The sequence below is a fragment of the Mauremys mutica genome, chromosome 3 (assembly GCF_020497125.1).
Source record: "Mauremys mutica isolate MM-2020 ecotype Southern chromosome 3, ASM2049712v1, whole genome shotgun sequence".
Taxonomy (NCBI): Eukaryota; Metazoa; Chordata; order Testudines; family Geoemydidae; genus Mauremys; species Mauremys mutica.
In genome coordinates, this window is record NC_059074.1 from 133,151,612 (window position 1) to 133,172,388 (window position 20,777).

General features: G+C 41.2%; 1 protein-coding gene across 1 annotated transcript in view; it reads right to left on the reverse strand.

Moving 5' to 3' along the window:
* TARBP1 (TAR (HIV-1) RNA binding protein 1) overlaps window positions 1–20,777 on the reverse strand; it is a 107,782-nt gene that overhangs the window by 26,072 nt on the left and 60,933 nt on the right. The window contains exons 15-21 of the mRNA XM_045008909.1: window positions 19,974–20,167; window positions 19,293–19,554; window positions 19,011–19,199; window positions 10,314–10,513; window positions 10,033–10,104; window positions 4,818–4,938; window positions 148–258 (exon numbers count right to left, since the gene is read on the reverse strand). Coding sequence (XP_044864844.1) covers window positions 148–258; window positions 4,818–4,938; window positions 10,033–10,104; window positions 10,314–10,513; window positions 19,011–19,199; window positions 19,293–19,554; window positions 19,974–20,167 — 1,149 coding nt within the window. The remainder of the gene's footprint in view (window positions 1–147; window positions 259–4,817; window positions 4,939–10,032; window positions 10,105–10,313; window positions 10,514–19,010; window positions 19,200–19,292; window positions 19,555–19,973; window positions 20,168–20,777) is intronic.

Consider the following 20,777-nt stretch of genomic DNA (forward strand, 5'->3'; position numbering starts at 1 on the left):
GGACTTTTGGATGCCAAGTGCAAATATAGATCAAATATTTATGAAATTGCCTACTCCATTTAATATATTCAATTTTGCTTAACAAAATTCCTAGTACAGAAATAGATTCCATTAAAAATAAAAGCAATTATATAATAAAGGTAATACCTGATCAAGTTTTGGAAAAATAACTAGCAGTGTTTGCCACAGCCGATTTTTAATTCTGTGTTGTAAAGAGTTCACATAATAGCGTGTTCTAGATTTGGACACCAATTCATCCTGAAAAGAAATTCAAAGTACATGTAATAAGTATTTTAAACCTTTAAAATTTAAAAAATGGATTAAGCAGTAGGTATAAGTGGTCTCTTCAATAGCTCTTCAAATATTATTCTGAAATGTATTGGTTTTTTAGAATTACATTTTGAAATCCACACACAAAAAGTAACTGAACTTAGAAAGGATACTAAGTAAAATTAGAAGGTCATTCTTATCTTAACGTACAAGCATACAAATCTTATGTGTCCAAAGACTATCCAAAAACAGCACCTACAGCATACAAGTAATTAACTGAAAATGCAGCATAAACAGAAACATGGATCCCAGTTTTCAAATTAGATTGCCTAAATTAAGGCACTCAAATTGACATTTAGTTGTATAAAATAACTATTAAAGCTCCTACTTGCAGATATGAATATCCAAATGAAGAAACAAATTGTTCAGTTTCCAAATTGAAATTTGGGATTAGTGTTTTGATAATACTATAAACACTGCAATAATTCAGTTCTGGAGTTTGGCTCAGCTTGTAACTGGAGTTCTAGTCAACAACAGATACAAACTGGAGGTCAACAACAGAAACATGTTTGTATGAGAGAAAATACGTCAAATAAATAAAATATTGACAGCTGCTTAATACAACACACACTAATTTAACTTTAGATCAGGCAGGTATTTCATTACATATTCTCCTTTCTACTTATCAAAATATTTGACTGAAAGTATTTCCTTAACACGTACGCGCGCGCGCGCGTGTGTGTGTGTATAGAGTACTCTGGAGGTTCAATTTGCACGTTAATAGCATAACATAAACAAACTCATTTATTTACGGTTTTATTTGTTAGTTTTGTCCTATATATTTAAGGAATAAAGAATGCCTATATGAAATCTCTAGGCACCCTAGACATTAAACTCATGTCCTTAAACTCTTAACAGAATTGTAATATGTGCCCCTAAAGGTATGTCTACACAGCAAAGAAAAACCCATGGCTGGCCTGTGCCAGCTGACTCGGGCTTATGGGGCTCAGGCTGCGGGCTGTTTCATTGCTGTGTAGTGGACTTACAGGCTCAGACTGGAGCCTGAGCTCTGGGACATTCCCACTGTGCAGGGTCATAGAACTCCAGTCCAAGACCGTAAGTTTACACAGCAATGAAACAGCCCCACAGCCTGAGCCCCATGAGCCCTTCTCTTTTATAGCAAGGGGAATCCAGGTCTCGTGCCTCTGCTTACTGCAACTGTGGCAATATGTCAAAAGAAGAGAGCTGTCTCTTCAGATAACATAAAAGTTAAACACAGACCAAATAAATACGAGCAAGCCCTCTGCCAAATGGGATTTAAATTCTGGCACAAGGGTCCTTGGAATCTGTGGCAAGTTCTTTTCATTTTCTGTAAAATGTAAAAAACTCATTGAATTAAATATGAAAATACAGAATACAACCAGGACAGTAGCCTGTGTATTATTTATTCTTATATTAAATTCAATTTATTTTCTACTGTGCTCCCATTTGCAGTTTTTAAGTTTCCATGCATTTTTGAATTCATAATGCATAATTGCTCTGCAGAAGTTGTCTGTGGGAAAGGTGGTGGCTTTGGGAGCTGGCTGGGGAACCCCCGAAGTTTCTGGCACGAGGGAGGTTGGTATTGTGAGGTAAATACATTAGCTGGACGTTTCTCATAAAAATGATCAGCAGTGAAATAGTTAACATTGACACTTAAGGCTGGGCTTTTCAAGAGACCTATAGGGAGTTAAATGCTTAACGTCCCTTGAATTTCAATGGGAATTCAACACCTAATCCCTTTAGCTCTTTTGAAAATCCCAGCCGAAACTAACACCTTTAGATTTTATATTTAACCACCACTGAAATGAATAAGGCAATTAATATATCTCAGAACTAATATGTTTCAGCCTATCCCCTGGAAAGGAAGACAACACTGAATTGGCTACACTTGATTTATGTTTTCTTCACACAAGTATGCAATAGGATTTTTTTAAATTTAAAATCTGAGGTCAGATTCTCAGCTGACAGAAACTGAAACACCTTCACCGAAGTCTGTGGAGTTACTCAGATTTCCACTAGCTGAGACTCTGGCTCTTGATTTGTAAAAATACTCACATACAACTTTGACATCTGGGCCAACTGCGGGAATGTTCATGCCAACCAAATGTAAAAAGAGGCAGGATTATGGATAAAAACAAATTTATTTTAAAATCTGAATATTAAGATAGTTTTTACTCTAGTAATTGTGGGGGGTAGAGGGAGGTTGGGCCTGGAAGAAAGAACTGGGGTAGGATGTCCCTGCCAAACATCATGGAAGCAGTAGATAAGTAATTTGTTCATAGACTCATAGGATTGTAAGGGACTTCGAGAAGTCTTCTAGTCCAGTCCCCTGAACTCAAAGCAGGACTAAGTATTATCTAGACCATCTATGACAGGTGTTTATTTAACCTCTTAAAAATCTCCAATGATGGAGATGCCACAACCTCCCTAACAATTTATTCCAGTGCTTAACTATCCTGATGGGATTTTTTCCCCAATGTCCAACCTAAACCATCCTTGTTGGAATTTAAGCCCATTGCTTCTTGTGCTATCCTCAGAGGTTAACAAGAAAATTTTTTCTCCCTCCTCTTTGTAACAATCTTTTATGTACTTGAAAACTTTTATCATGTCTCCCCTCAATCTTCATACTAGTTCTCCATACTAAATAAACCCTATTTTTTCCAATCTGCCCTCATAAGTCATGTTTTCTAGACTTTTAATCATTTTTGTTGCTCTTCTCTGGACTTTCTCCAATTTGCCCACATCTTTCCTGAAATATGGCACCCAGAACTGGACACAATACTCCAATTGAGGCCTTATTAGCGCGGAGTAGAGCTGAAGAATAACTTCTCATGTCTTGTTTACAACACTCCTGCTATCAGTGGTTCTCAAACTTTGATACTGGTGACCCCTTTCACATAGCAAGCCTATGAATGCGACCCCCTCTTATAAATTAAAAACACTTTTTTATATATTTAACACCATTATAAATGCTGGAGGCGAAGCGGAGTTTGGGGTAGAGACTGGCAGCTCGCGACCCCCCATGTAATAACCTCGTGACCCCCTGAAGGATCCCGACCCCCAGTTTGAGAAAACCTGCGCTAATACATACCAGAGTAATGTTTGCTTTTTTTTGGTGTGTGTGTTGCAACAGTGTTGTTACACTGTTGCCTCATATGTAGCTTGTGGTCCACTGTGACCCCGATACCTTTCTGAAGTACTCCTTCCCTAGGCAGTCAATTCCCATTTTGTACATGTGCAACTGATTGTTCCTTCCTAAGTGGAGTACTTTGCATTTGTCCTTACTGAATTCCATCCTATTTACTTCAGACCATTTCTCCAGTTTGTCCAGATTATTATTATTATTTTATTATTATTATTTATTATAGATCATTTTGAATTTTAATCCTATCCTCCGAAGCACTTGCAACCCCTCCCAGCTTGGTGTCATCCACAAAATTTTCTAACTGTACTGTTTATGCCATTATTGAAATAATTTATGAAGATACTGAACAGAACTGGACCAGAACTGATCCCTGAGGGACCCCCACTTGATATTCTCTTCCAGCTTGAATTTGAATCACTGATAACTACTCTGTGAAATTCATCTGGAATTATAGTTTATATGACAATTTTACAAAGCTGTAAGATCAAACAAGTGATAGTCCAAAATAACACCCCAAGGACTGCCAAGCTGGCTTTCAGTCACTTTTGTGCTGTTTTGATCTTGAACCAGCTGTGCGCTAGTCTAGTCACCCACCAGAACATAGAGTAGTTTAAAGTCTACTCTAAATTACACCAGCTGCCGATAGCCCTAAGGGGATGTCTCAGTAGCCAGGGACTGCTGGAGTGTATGGAAGCCCGGGGTCAAGGCCCTACACCAGACACAGGAAAGGGATTGCCATAGGAGCTTACATGCCCCCGGAGGGTCTCCCTATGCATGGGCATGTGATCCTCTAATGGCAGCTTTGGAATGCTTTGTGCCAACACTGGGGGATAGAGTAACTATAGGGTAGCTGAAGATTGGGCTGTCCACCCCCATCATCCAAAAATTTGTTTTTATAAACCAAACCTCTTAGAAATGCTTACAAATAGCCTAGAGTTTATTGGACATGAAAGATATTAGACAACACAGTAGAAGGCAAGGGAAACCCAGCATTTTCAACATCACCAAGCCAAATACAAATTCTCAAGACAATGATGCTTATGTTTTGAAATGTGCAATGAAAAAAACAGCCCAGCACAAATGGAGTAAAAAAACCTGAGACTTGCCACTGTTACTTCCTCAGTTCTGGCTGAATAAACTGTAATCTCATCCTCAAGCAAGAATATAGCCAGGAATATTTAAATCACACTGACAGGTCTTATGGTGGTAAAAAGATATTATTTATTGGATAAGGAAGTCAGAACTAGAGATGCTTTAAAAAAAAAAGATTTTGACCATTCTATAATACCTCTTTGAACTTGTATTTCAACTAATTAGTATGATATCAACATTATGTATATTAAATAAAAACAAAACTTACTTTATCAAGTAGTTTGATGACAAGGTCTTCCATAAACATCTTGTGCAATGTATTTGATCCATCCAACCAGCATAGAAATTTGACGGCACAAACTCGCACATAATGGTCATCTCTGTTTGTACTGTAAAACATTTTAACAGAAAAATGAGAATCAACTAATTCAGATATTAAGCAAGTTGAACCTTATACATTACAAAAACCCATAGATATTTATTATCTAAAATATTAATTTTATATTTTCATTTTATTAAACAAAAATATGAAGACAGAAAGAAGCTGGATACTTGGGGAGAGTCAGAGGACACCCTTAAAGGTTAGTATATTTTGCACAAGTACTTGGTATCACGTTAAAAGAATATGCATATTTTAATCACATTATATGGCAAAAGAAAATCTAAATTCCAAAATACATTCCAAACAGCAGGTAAATGTCTTCTAGATTTCCATGTTACAAATGAAACACCCATCAAACATCATAAAGAGATTTCTTTAGCGTCACAGCATACATCTGTCAAGAGAGGGGGGAGGGATAGCTCAGTGGTTTGAGCATTGGCCTGCTAAACCCAGGGTTGTGAGTTCAATCCTTCAGGAGGCCACTTGGGAATCTGGGGCAAAAAAATCCGTACTCGGTCCTGCTAGTGAAGGCAGGGGGCTGGACTCAATGACCTTTCAAAGTCCCTTCCAGTTCTAGGAGATTGGAGATATACCTATTATTATTATTATAGGTACTTGTATGACGCTGAAGCTATATGTAGTGAAATTCTGTGAACTACAGTTTCACCTACCAACTTTACTGTAAGTAATTAGCAGATATACTCTGAAAGGTTTCAATTGTGTGTGTATATAGCTTTTCGTTCATTAAAACATTAATTTTTTTCTTAGAATAAGCACATTTTGAAAGCCATATCTGGACTGCAAATTTCATTTTTACCATTTAATTCCCCCCACCCCCACATTCTTCCCTCACTCACACCACAATCAAGACAAAAGACATGGTTCTCTATTAATAATGTTTTTTGCTATATAAGGCTCCACTCCTGCAAAGGTTTATGTATATGCTTACCTTTATGCATGTGAGTAGTTCCACTGACATCAACAGGACTCCTCACATGTAAAGGTAAGAACATAAGCAGGCAGAAAGCCCACAAGGAATGAAAGAATGGATCAGCAAGAAAAGGTACCTCTTGGAGGCCAGAGTGTAGGGGAAAAGTGAGACCTGCCAGAAGCCAAGCAAAGTTGGACCTTGCAAAAGAAATCAAAATCAATAGTAAAAAGGTTCTTTAGCCATATAAATGAGAAGAAAACAAGGGAAGAAGAAGTGGGGCCACTAAGCACTGAGGATGGGGTGCAGATTAAAGATAATGTAGGTATGGCCCAACACATAAATAAAATGTTGCCTCAGTTTTAGAGTAATGAGGAGCTTGGAGACAGTGGCAGGATAGCTAATGGGAATGAGGATATGGAAGTAGAAATTGCCACATCCAAGGTGAAAGCAAATTCAAGCAGTTTAATGGGACAAAATCAAGGGGAGGAGGGCAGCTAATCTCCATCCAAGAATATTAAAGGAACTGGCAAATGAAACTGCAAGCCCACTAGGCAAGAATTTTTACTAAATTTGTAAATTCAGGGTCATATCCTATGATTGGAGAATTGCAAATATAGCGCCTATAATTTAAAAAGGGGGGGAAACCAATCCAAGAAACTTTGGGTCCATTAGTTTGACCTCAATTTTATGCATGATCTTGGAACAATTTTTGAAGGAGAAAGTAGTTAAGGACATAGAAGTAAAATGGTAATGGGAATAAAATACAACATGGTTTTACAAAAAACAGATTGTGCCAGATCCCAACCAAATGTCTTTCTTTGAGAAGATAAACAATTTTCTAGACAAAGGAAATGCAGAAGATCTAATCTACCTGGATTTCAGTAAAACATTTGATACAGTTCCATGTAGATAATTATTAGTAAACTGGAGAAGATAGGGATTAATACAAGAATCAAAAGATGGATAAGGAACTGGTTAAAGGGGAGACTACAACGTGTCATGCTGAAAGGTGAACTGTCACGCTAGAAGGAGTTTACTAGTGGAGTTGCACAGGAATCAGTCTTGGGCCAATCTTATTTAACATTTTCATTAATGACCTTGGCACAAAAAGGGGGACTGTGCTAATAAAATGTGCAGATAACACAAAGTTGGAATGTATTGCCAATACCAAGGAGGACCAGAATATCATACAGGAAGATTTGGACAACCCTGAAAACTGGAGTAATGGAAATGGGATGAAATTTAATAGTGCAGAGTTCAAGGACATACACTTAGGGACTAACAACAAAAAATGTTGCTGTAAGCTGAGGACATATAAGTTGGAAGTGACAGAAGACGAAAAAGATATTGGTGTTTTGGTCGATCACAGGATGACTATGAGACACCAATGTGATGCGGCTGTAAAAACACGAATGCATTCCTAGGATGCATCAAGTGAGGTATTTCCAGCAGAGATAAGAAAATGTTATTACAAGTATACAAGGCACTGGTGAGACCTAATTTGGAATAGTCATTCTCCATGTTTAAGAAAGATGAATTCAAACTGAAATAGCAGCAAAGAATCTGCATCCGAAGAAGTGGGTATTCACCCACGAAAGCTCATGCCGCAAAACGTCTGTTAGTCTATAAGGTGCCACAGCATTCTTTGCTGCTTCTACAGAACCAGACTAACACGGCTACGCCTCTGAAACTGAAATAGGTGCAGAGAAGAGCTACGAGGATGATAAAAGGAATGGATAACTTGCCTTAGGAGAGGAGAGTTAAGGAGCTTGGCTTGTTCAGCCTAACCAAACGAAGGCTAAGGGGAGAGATGATCGCACTCGATAAATCCATCAAAGGCATGTTAATGACAGGTTATGTGACTACTCTATCACTTCAGGAAATTAATTATGCCTGCAGAGTTGGGTAATAAATAAGGCCCTACCAAATTCACAGCCATGAAAAACACGTCATGGACCGTGAAATCTGATCTCCGCTCCACCCCACCCCAGTGAAATCTGGTCTTTTATGTGCTTTTACCCTATACTACATCGATTTCACAGGGGAGACCAGCGTTTCTCAAATTGGGGGTCCTAACCCAAAAGGGAGTTGTAGGGGGGTAGCAAGGTTATTTTAAGGGGGTTGCAGTATTGCTACCCTTACTTCTAATCTGCACTGCCTTCAGAACTGGGCGGCCAGAGAGCAGCAGCTGTTGGCCAGGCGCCCAGCTCTGAAGGCAGAACCCCGCCAGCAGCAGCACAGAAGTAAGGATGGCAATACCATACCATGCCACCCTTGCTTCTGCACTGCTGTCTTCAGAGCTGGGCGGCCAGAGAGTGGCAGCTGCTGACTGAGGGCCCAGCTCTGAAGGATGCAGCGCAGAAGTAAGGGTGGCAATACCACACTATGACATTCTTACTTATGCGCTGCTGCTGGCGGTGGCTCTGCCTTCAGAGCTGGGATCTTGGCCAGCAACTGCCGCTCTCTAGCTGCTCAGCTCTGAAGGCAGCACTGCCACAAGCAGCTGTGCAGAAGTAAGGGCAGTAGTACTGCAACCCTCCCTACAATCAGGGCCAGCTTTAGGCCAATTCCACCAATTCCCCCGAATTGGGCCCCGCGCCTAAGAGGGCCCCGTGGCCTGTGAGAATCTCTTCCCTGGCTAGAGATGCCTTTTAATTTTTATTCACCCTGGTGGTGCTCTGGGTCTTCGGCAGCACTTCAGGGGTGGGTCCTTCGCTTGCTCTGGGTCTCCAGCGGCACTTCGGCGGCGGGTCCTTCAGTGCCGCCGAAGACCTGAAGCGAGTGAAGGACCCACCCCTGAAGTGCCACTGAAGACTCGGAGCACCACCCAGTGAGTACAAGACCCCACCTGTTTTTTTATGTTTTTTTTTTTTTTGGTCATCCCTGCCGGGGCCCCGTCGAAACTGTTCAAATTTGGCCCCGCACTTCCTAAAGCCGGCCCTGCCTACAATAACCTTGCAACCCCTGCCCCACAACTCCTTTTGGGGTCAGGACCACTACAATTACAACGCTGTGGCATTTCAGATTTAAATAGCTGAAATCATGAAATTTACAACTTTTTAAATCCTATGACAGTGAAATTGACCAAAATGGACTGTGAATTTGGTAGGGCCCTAGTAATAAATGTTCCATTTACAAAACAGTGTTTGATTACATCTGAATTAGAAGAAAGGGTAACCTGAGACTTTTGGAGTGAGTGATCTCAACTCCAGGTTTTCATTACATTACAGACAACTGAGTATCAGGCTGTCATACCAAACACTTTGTAAACTGAGACCCTCTTGGGTGAGAATGCTGAAGCAATAAGCCCCTCGAAGTGTTAAGTAAGGGCTGGTGGTTGTCAATGAAGTTTTTAAGCAGCTATTGAAACTAGCTAGAAATGCTATTTAGAAGCAGAGGTGCTAGGGAGGACACACCTTCCTTGGGTCTAGGTGGAAGTGTGTCTCAAGCTGCACAAAGGATCAATATTCTGGTGGCAATAGTTTTTCATTCAAATTCCCAGCTACAGCAATGACGGGAGGCAGAGCTTGCTGTTGAATTGTGCCTATTAGACCAAATTGAAGAGTGGTCTACAACCAAAGGTGAACAGAGATCAAGACATATTGGTAATAATTAGGACAGCCAAGAGATCAAAAAATTAATCACTATTAATCTTGGTTTTAATTGCATGTTAAACAGTGCAATTAAACTCCTGTTAAACTCCTTTTACTGAGCTAGATGGGCTCCCTTCAGCTGAGTGAGCCCTTGTTTGCAGAGCAGGGTGGATTTTGCCTTAGGGACTCAACATGTGGCAGGAGAGGTGAGGCTGGTGCAGGGAGGCTGAGCTCATCACGCCCCTGTTCTCTACGGGAACCCGGTAGGCGGGAGAGGGAGGGGTCGGTTCCCCATCCCTGGAGCGAGGGGCCAGGTTGGGGGCATTGGGGCATGGCGTGCACGTGGGAGCTGTCATCTAGTCCAGTCCCCTGCTTTGATGGCAGGATTAAGTATTATCTAGACAATCCCTGAATATGAACATAAATTAAAACATATATGATTTACCAGTATTTAGGATAGAGTTTATGAACATGTTCATAAAAACTTGGCTTTGAAGAACATACAAATAATATAATTCCAACCCGCAGCAACAAAGAAAGATGCAGTTACCATACATGTTAAATATTAAAAACATACCTTTCTGTGACAACATTTGCTGCACATTCATCTCCAAGATTTTCTACAAAGGCATGGACATCCTGAATGAGTCTTCTCAAATGAAAAGTTATTTGAAAGAGGAAGAGAGAAAACACAATTAAGTGAATAAAATATGAAAATCAGATTCTAAACAGTTCACTACTTCTACATTAATTGATAATCTCAAAAAACTAAACCAAGTAGCTAAAGAGCACAACATTCTAACAAATATAATCACACATTCATAATGAAAATCTAATTAAATGCAGGGAATTTTATACCTTTGATCTCGCCTAAATACCATTCCAAAGACACAGGCCTCCGTGATAAGTTCACTGTAATTTCCAGCATTTGAGAAGGGATTCTCTAAAGCACCTGTGTCATCAGCCGTAGGAAATAACCATGACTGACAGCAATAACTAAGCACTGTATTAAAGACTCCAGTTCTTGCAGTGGACATTTCAACTAGCTTGAGTATGATCTGAGGAGGGAAAAAAAAAAGAGATCAAAATCCTAACTCCCAACACAATATCTAGATTATTTAAGTCTTATTGTAGCTGTATTGGTCCCAGGATATGAGAAAGACAAGGCAGAGGTGAGGTAACTTATTTTATTGGAAGTTATATACACCTTTCATATAGCAGTTAGTCCAATACAAGGTATTACCTCACCTACCTTGTCTCTTTAGATTATTTAAGTGTATTTGCAGTACTGCTCCAATATGTTGGGCTTGATTCCTGAGTCAGAGATTTGCTCAGCATAGTGGAGGTGAGGGTGTCTTGGAGCCAGTTACAGTTCCCTAATTCTGAGGGCCAATGGCTGGGCAACAATTCACCCATTTACTTCAATATACAAGTAAGGCTACAATTTTATCACGTAGATTGTGGAAGTCACAGAATCTGAGACTTCTGAAAACCTCCATGACTTTAGCCTACAGGCAGCTGGGAGCAGCAGGGTCCCACCACCACCCAGGGCAGCCAGGAGCTGCAGGGTGCCCCTGCCACCCACGGCAGTGGGAGCCCCAAGCTCTGAGGCGGTGGGGGTACTCTGCAGCTACCAGCCACCGCAGGCAGAACCCAGATGCCCCGGACACTGCCGCCAGTGGGGTCCCCGCAGCTCCTCACCACCGTGGGCGGTTGGGGGGACTCCCACAGCTCCTGCCTGCCGTGGGTGCAGGATACCCCACAGCTCCTCGCCACCATGGGCGCTGGGGGACTCAGAGTGGCCGTGGGGGGGCCCCGCAGCTCGTGGCCAGCCTCCGCAACTCCTGACCTCTGGCAGCGGGGAACCCCCCAGTTCAGAGCTGCAGGGGATTGGACCCTGAAACTCCGAGCCCCCATGGGTGGTGGAGGCCCCTGGAGCTCCCAGACAGACCCCCGCAATTGTCCAGCAGCTCCCCATTTTGTGATGGCTATTTTTAGTAAAAGTCAGGGACAGGTCATGGGCTTCCATGAATTTTTCTTTATTGCCCGTGACCTGTCCCTGACTTTTACTAAAAATATCTGTGAAAAAATCTTAGCCTTATATATAAGACATGGTTACTCACTCTGTGCATTAACTGTGATTCTTTGAGATGTGTCCCCCTATGGCTGCTCCACTCTAAGCACACTTGCGCTCTCTGCACCTTTGATGGGAGATTTCTCATAGCAGCATCTGTTCAGCCTGTGCATGCATATTACTCAGTCTCGTGCTCCGTGGCATTGTTATATAGCATGGGCAAACTACAGTCAGTTCCTTCTCTACTGAGAAACTGCATAGCAGAGAACTCTAAGGGGAAGGTGAATCTCTAAGGAGAATCCATAAGGAGAATCTCTAAGGAGAATCCATAAGGACACATAGCTCAAAGAAGCCCAGTTACTGCACAGGGTGAATAACCATTTCTTCTTCTTTGAGCAGTGTCCCTTTGGGTGCACCACATCATATGAGTACTCAGCAGTTCCCTCTAAGGAGGAGGGGGGGCTCTGGAGTTCAGTCCAATACTGACGAAAGTATAGCCAAGCCTAACGCAGCATTGGAAGCAGAGTCATGAGTTATTGCTAGTGCTCAGCGGACATGTATACAAAAGGTCCAAATCACGCGCTACATATTTCAATGATGGGAACATTTTTGAGAAAGGCGGTAGAGGTGGGAATAGCCCTTGTAGAGTGAGTTTGTATACCCCAAGGTGTTTGCAGATTATAAGATTGGTAGGAATAAATAATGCAGTCAGGTATCCACTTCGAAAGTCTTTGCTTAGAGAGTGCAGACCCTCTTGATCCGTCTGAGATCAAGACAAATACTTTGTGAGTCTTTCTGAAAGGTTTAATCCTGTGAACATAGAAGGCCAGGGCTCCCCTGACATCAACTGTATGTAATGGCGCCTCTTCTTTGCTTACGTGAGCTTTAAGGTAGAAAATTGGAAGGGGAGTGGGTTGGTTTATATGGAACTCAGAAGATATTTTTGGTAAAAACTTGGGATGTGGTTGTAATATGATCTTGTCCTTGAAAAATACTGTAAAAAGAGGATATACCATAAGAGACCTTATTTCCCCAACGTGTTGAGTCAATGTGGTGGCTACCAGAAATGTTGTTTTCATGGATAAATGGAGGAGTGAGCAGGTAGCCATTGGTACAGACAGTGATCTTGTAAGGCATTTAAGAATCAGATTGGGGTCCCAAACTGGAGTACGATGCTTAACTGGCCAAAGGAGAATTCCAAGCCCCCTGAGGAACCGCTTGTATTTGGGTGAGTGTGATGGGAGTTGGCGGTATTGTGAATCTCAACCACTCCTAGGGGTGTCCAGATGGAGTCCGAGTGGGCTTCTTCGGTAGTAGGTGAGAAGAGGTAGAGCTCTTCTTGCCACCTTGGTCCACTGACAGTACCAATGACCTCTCTCAGAGTCCAAGACTTTACAGTCTTTACGTTTGAGAGTGCCCTTGATACCTGAGGAACAAGCAGCCTCATTGGCACTGGGTCAGAGAGCAATGGGTGCTAAAGTGGATGGAGTTATCAGATACCACAACTTCTTCAAGGTAGATTTCCTACCTGGAGAACTCAAACGACGGTCTTTGGGAATCTTTTGGGTACGCCTCTGAGATGCCCTTGAGGAGTGCAGTTTGGAGAAAGTGGAGGCAGCAGACTTACTCAGAGGCTGGTGTATGGGGGGGGTCCTCTGGCCTGGGTCAGAGGCTGGGCACAGTGACCTCTCCATCATGAGGAGTCGAAGTATGATCTCCCTGCTTTTTCTGGTTCTAGATTTTAATGTCAGACAGAAGTTGCACTTTGGGGAAATATGAGATTCTCTGAGGCAACTGATGCACTGGGAGTATCCATCACTCTCCGGGATTGCCTCCTAACAAGACAAGCAATGCCCGAGACCAAAAGAATCAGGCACACCCTCCCAGTGAAGTAAAACTCCAAGGAGTGGAGAAAAGCTATCTGTCTATATATACATATGAGTTTGAAATATACTGCCAAGGAGTGGGGTAAGAATGTACATAAGTAGACACCTGCTTAGGAACTTTATCTTCATTTTCTTATGAAGGGACAGAAGGTAGGTTGGACTCTTAGTTGTATATAGGAGACCTTCATTACCTCCTTGATTCCTGTGGCCATGGTATGTCCCACTGCAGACAATGGGATAGCTGTCACAGAGACTCAAGACTCTCAACACTGGCACAAATATACCTTGGCATGAAAATATACTAACACTACATAAAAATACTAACACTAACACAAAAACTACAAATATTTAAACAAACAACAGCAAACAAATGATGGTTACAGCTCATAGGTTCAAACAACACCGAGCATGCGATTGCCAGGTGTGGTGGTCTGTGAAGAGAGAGACCAAACAGAGCGGTCAGATACTGATTTCTGTCACCTGGAATTATTTTACTTGTATATGCTAAGGCAACAACAGGTCTTCTTTCAGCTGGGATCCAAGCAAGATTGCTACTGCTAAATATGATGTAACTACTACTGAATGTAGATACTGTTACATTTTAACATTTATTTGATTAAGTAGATTTCAAAAAGAATGCACTCAAAAAGAATGAACTGACAGAAAAGAAAACCAATGGGTATTATTTTTTGAAAGCTCTAAAAAGAAAAGGTTACTCACCTTGTGCAATAACTGAGGTTCTTTGAGAGATGTGTCACTGTGGGTGCTCCACTTCAGGTGTCAGTGCGTCCTGGCGCTGTCGATCGGAGATTTAAGGTAGCAGTGTCCGCATGGGTCACGCATGAACAGTAGGCATCTTGTGGTGCCGTTGGTGCCGCGTCTAGTGCACGCATTACCCAAGCCCTCCAGTTCCTTCTCTTCACAGTAAGGACTCTGCAGTACTCTGAAGCAGAGGGGAGGAGGGCGTGTAGTGGAGCACCCACAGGGGGACACATCTCGAAGAACCTCAGTTACTACACAAGGTGAGTAACCGTCTCTTCTTCTTCTTCTTCAAGTGATGTCCCTGTGGGTGCTCCACTTCAGGTGAATGTAGAGCAGTGCCCCTCAGAAGGCAGGAGGGACTTTGGGTTCATTTGAGTCATAGAGGTAGATACGGTTAGGCCAACTATGGCATCAGACCTGGATTCTTGAGTGATTGCATAGTGCTCAGTGAATATGTGGACAGAGGCCCAAGTGGCCGCTCTGCAAATCTCTAATATCGGAACAATGTTTAGGAACACTATTGAGGTTGAAACTGATCATGTGGAATGTGCTCTGATGTGCACAGGAGGGTCCATGTTCCAAATACAATAGCAATGTTGAATGCATGTGGATATCCATTTAGACAGTCTCTGAGTAGATATTGCGCAGCCTTGCTAATGGTCGGTAGTAGAAACAAAAAGTCTAGGAGATTTCCGGAAGGTATGGTCCTTTTCTTTCCAAGTAAAACGCTAATGCATGCCTGATATCCAGTGTATGCAAGACAGCCTCTGTTGGGAGTCCTGTGAGGCTTGGGATAGAATGTGGGAAGATGGATTGGTTGGTTCATATGATGCTACCTTCAGTAGGAATTTGGGGGGCAGATGTAGCGCGACCCTGTCTTTGAAGAATAACATGTAGGGAGGATCAGCCATGAGAGCCCATATCTCATTCACCCATTTGGCCAAAGTAATAGTGACCAAAAAGGCCATTTTCATGGATAAATGAAGGAGGGAATAGATGACTAAGGGTTCAAATGGTGGTGTGGTGAGACATTTCAATACCAGATTGAGGTCCCAGGCTAGAGTAGGTTAGCGAACCTCTGGGTAAATGTTCTGGAGACATGCAAGAAAGCGTTTAGTAATAGGGTGTGCGAAGATCAAGGTCCCATCAATTTCATGATGGAATGCTGTAATAGCCACGAGATGGACTTTGATTGAGCTCGTTGCTAAACCCGAGCATTTCAGCTCCAGTAGGTATTCCAACACTAATGGTGGCAATGTTGTGGAGGCTGTCACACGTTTTTCTTGACACCAGGAGGAAAATCTCTTCCACATTTGAAGGTAAGTATTACATTTGGTCACTTTCCTGCTGTTTAGTAATACATGTTTAACTTGGTCCGAACAGGCTAGTTCACCATAATGGAACCATGCAGGAGTCATGCTTGTAGGTGGAGTTTTTTCATACTCGGGTGAAGAGTGCAACTGCTGTTCTGGGACAGCAGGTCCGGATGGCAAGGTTGAGCTCGAGGGCCACATATTGCCATGCCATCAGGTAAGAGTACTATGCTTGCCTGGGCCATGTCGGGACGATGAGGATGACCTTGGCCTTGTCTATTTGTATCTTGTGTATCACACCTGATATCAGGGGAATCGGTGGGAATGCGCACATCAGTGTGAATCCCATGCGGTGAAGAAGGCATCCCCCCAGTGATTGTGGTTCCATTCCCACTTTTGAGCAGAACATTGCGCATTTGTGGTTCGTTGGGGATGCGAGCAAATTGATGAGGGGAGTGCCCCAGAGGCGGAATACAGATTGCAGGAATCCCTTGTTCATTTCCCATTTGTGGTCTCGAGAGAAGTACCTGCTTAGTGTGTCCACTATTGCATTCTGGCAACTGGGAAGGTAGGAGGCCAAAATGTTTGTGTTGTGGTGAATGCACCAGTTCCACAGTTTTATGGCTTCGGTGTATAGTGACTGAGATCGAGTGCCCCTGAGTGACTGATGTAAAATGCAGGCATTGTAGTCAGTTATTATGCAAATTGGATTCATTCTTTATGTGAGGCAGGAAGTGTCTGCAGGCATTGCGGACCGCACATAGCTCTAGTAGACTGATGTGCAAATGAATCTCCACAAAAGGCCATTTACCTTGAACTGTGTGCAAATGCATGTGGGCGCCTCGGCCTATCAGTGAGGCATCCATCAGAATTACTATTGATGGGGGTTCCTGTTGGAAGGGGATGCCCATGCAAACATTTTCTGCTCCTGTCCACCAGTGTAGAGTTCAGGACACGGGGTGATACTGTAAGCTGTTTGTGTAGGCTGTTTTCACTGTGTCTTCTTCCCTCGGGACTCAGTGGTGCTGGAGGTGCCCGGAGTGTCATAAGTGCTCACCCAAGCATGTGTAGGCATCGGGGGTAGCAACCTGGCAGGAGACTGCCTATGTTTCTGTGCCCTCTTCCTTGGTCTTTTAGAGGAAGGCATGTCTCCTGTTCCTAAAGGAGGGGTGGCTGGAGAGGAGGTCCATTGTTCTGTCTCTGGTTGGAGAAATTTCTCCATCAGGATCATTTGAGTCGGAGATCCTAGTCACACCGGGCTCTCGCCTTCAGGTTGTTACAGTGGGTGCATTTTCGTGGATATGCACCTGACTGAGACATCAGACACACAAGGAGTGCCCATCAGAAACTGGCATTGTTTCGCTTAAAGCCTAGGGAGCCAGGCATCTTAAATGGTTAACCAACCTTGCAGCAGGGGAACTATGGGAAGGTAAACTGGGAGAAAGGAAACTTTTTTTTTGATCCAACAAAACTAACACTAACTACAACTTTCTATATGACTGACTAACTATTTCAACTATTATTTCTAAAGGTTTGGCAAGAGTGATGAACACTGCCCCAGAGCTCAGTCTTCAGCTGAGGATGGTTGACAAGGAATTGGAGGGCTCAGGTTGTGTGCATGCTCGGCACCAACAGCACTGTGAGACACCTACTGTGCATGTGCGAACTGCGCAGACACTGCTACCATAAATCTCTGGTCAACAGCGTCAGGATGCATCGACACTTGTAAATGGAGCATCCACAGGGGCAGCATTCGAAGAAGAATCAAGATTACACTCTTAAAACGCTTCCCAATATTTATGGTTTTATCGGCCAAATACAAGCACAACGCTTTTTGGAGATTATTTAGTTTCCCCATAAGAACTTCCTGTTCTTTATTATTTTGTAGCCTCTTAATGCAACTCACTCTTCAGGACTGTCACAAAGGATATGCTATCTTTCTATTGCACTGATCATCTACAGTGGAACCAAATATTTTTAAGGGGGAATATTTTTCCTCTTTAATCAGAAGTAGGAAGCCAGTGGAGTAAAAGGTTTTTCTTGTCTTGACATAAGTCAAGAGATCACACAAAGTCCTTCAAGTCTTTGTTGGCTTAATATTGCTGTGGGCGTCATCAAAAACTCAATATTTACTAAGCTACTACAAAAAGTATCTGAGATACTACATTTATTTTCTATTCTAAACACAAAGGAAAACAACAATACTCTCATCTACCACTATGTGGTAACTGATGGTAAACAGTGACTTTTTAAATTTATTTACTAGGTAACAGATTAAGAAAAATATAATTAATAAATTAATCAAACATATACACAAAGATGAGGAAAGGAGCTAAAGAAAATGCTACAATTTAGACCAGACTGGACTACAGTTATTTGGTGCCAAAATACACCATAATAAACTTGCATGCTGTAAAAATTATTTTAAAAAAATCCATAAGCTTTATAATCAATACGAACAGCCAAAAATGATTTTACTAAAACCCAGGAAAATAGGAGCTTTCACTCAATTCAAAATTTTCCTGAAATTCCCCCTCTCCCTTCATCAAATGTAGCTGAAGCAACTGGACTCCTGGAGGATAGCAAATGACATACCTGACCAAAATCAGCAAAGATGGATTTCCTGTTTTCCAGAATGGCAAGTAAAAATATAATAGAACTGGCTCCAATGTTAATAAATTAATCTCTCTTTAAGTTAATAAAATCTTTGTTTGCAAGATTACATTTTTTCTCAGCATTCTGGAATCCTGGGAAAAAACCTCTCTACAGCAGCAGCAAAAGGTGTATGTTTAAATAGTGTCCTAACTTCATGTATAATAGCTCACCAATGTTATACAAAAACAGATCTATAAACCATGGGATAAAGATACAAGTAATAATGCATACTGTAGATATGAAATTATAGCAAAAAACTCACTAATGAGACCAAAGGAAACTGAAATCATTTTCATGAATTCAGAAAATCTTGGATAGGCAGGGAAGTGAATAATTTACAAGTCAAAGGTATAGTACCTTTCATTACCTATATCACAGGAACAAGTAAAGGGGAACTGGATGAGTGAAACAAATTGTAATGAGATATAAAGCCTCTCTTGTAGGTCACCATTTTGAAGCCAGCACAGAATGGTAGCGACCAAAAGTCATTGCCATGTAATGATTTTTTGTGATCTACAATAAATGTTCTTTTCCTGTGTAGTTCATAGTAAACAATTTTCCCTCCACCGCTCACTAGAACCCTAGATGGCAGGACCAGCAGAGACGGCATGGGACTTAATGGACCTGAAAATTAAACAACCTTCTTACCCCTAGAGGCAGTCCCTCCTGAAAGGGTGGAATACACTGTACTGATGTTCTGAAGATAAACAAAAATGACTTTGGCTCTTGTGCTCTCAATCCAGCATCTTCTGTGAGGAGAAAAATTCACTGAGATAGCTGAGAACACTAAAAATCATCTATTAAGAAAAGATGTCTTCCACTCAACAATTTACAAATATTTACAAAAAAGAACACTAACACTTACCTCCTTTATTTTTGAATATGCTTGACCCTTGCTACTTGCAGCAACAGCAAGAACTTCAGTGTCAAACACAAACTGAACAAAGGCTTTTAAATTAGACCAAAATATTAGCTGTGTGTTGCTCAAAGAGGATATAACTTTCCAAGCCAGATCAAATGCATCTATGCAGAGAGATTCGGACGAGCCCAGAAGCTAAAAATAAAGAGGAGGAAAGCAGTGTTTAATTTCTGGGTGGAAAAAATCTTCAGTATTGCTACTGACCATAGGTTTGCTTTTGTCTCTTACCTTGGGAACAAGCACTTTCATGCAATGAAACACAGGTAAAACCTGGTCGGAAGGCAAAAGAGTTAGAGCTTCCAGTGCAGACTGTAGAGTTCTTATTGGCCTTTGGACTGCAAGCAAAGATAGTTCCAGAGTCTCATCATTTGACAATGGTATAAATTTATGATACTTATTTAAAATAAAATGAAGGCAAACCCACTGGTCATGTATATAGCTTGCAACGATTTTCCCCCATCCTTGAGAAGATGTTGATTCCTCAAATAAACTGTAACAGAGAAAATACTTTTAAGTCCATATTAATACTTCAGTTTCTTTACATACAAACTATAGGCCATAATGTAATGTCCTAACAGAAAGCAGATTAGAATCAAAAGTCTAAATGCCAATTCAACTCCCATTAAATTCAGTGGAAAGATACCTATTCACTTCAGTAAGAATCAATTGAATCCTAATTCCCTGTCTACTACAGAAAGAGGTAAGATGAACAAATCCATTTCACTTCTACCATATTCTGGATTTGAAGAGTAAGAAGACTCATTTAGCTACTTAGACATCTTGAATTCATTAAGTTATCACTTATGAAATTTGTATCTTGTCAAAAATTACCAAAAAAGTTATCTTAGAATTACTTTACTCTGTATTAAAGATGTATAAAGAGTGACTTGAACTGTAGCATAGACATACCTATTTTTTTCCTCAATATAGGAAGGCTTCTTTAATACTTGATTAAGTTGAACAGAGGAAATAAAACCTTTTAGGGTTTCAACAGCATGTAGAGATTTAAGTTGCAGTTCAGGTTTCTGATCAATAATCTCACAAACCACAGTTAGTGAGGCCATACTAACTACTTTTTGAATCTGTTCTCCAAGCTTTGGTTCCTAGTAATGAAAAATTAAAAATCACACAATCAACATACTAAAATTTCTCCTAATAAATTATGAATAATATACAGATGCATATTGAATACCTTTAAAATATTCTATTACATATGAAAATCTGATTAGAAAGCAAAATGTAGGGAAAAACAGGTGTGTGTGTATATATATATATATATTTATCTATCTCATCTTACAAATTATAAGCATTCCTTTATCAGCACCAGCCCTGTAGTTTGACTATGACATGACATTCATAGTTAACTGAGTGGGCAGAAATTAACTTATGTATTTTTACTAATAATGGAAATGGTAAGAAATTAATTTCATTCTAGTACATTACAGCACTTGCGCCAGTACAGTTAAGGCTGAACTGCAACTAAGGTTAGTCTTAATTTCATATTTTCTATTTTATGTCACGAACTTAGTGTTAAGCAAATATTGAAATGTATACCTGACACAAGGATATTTTCCCCCACATCAAATTTCTCACAAATTATAAGTTTGAATTCTATTATTTATGGAAATCTGAACAAAAAGTAAAATTCAGGCACATGTAGCCAGAGTCCTCCAAGACCAGTAGAGAGAGTAGTTAAAGCAGTCTAGAAGGCAA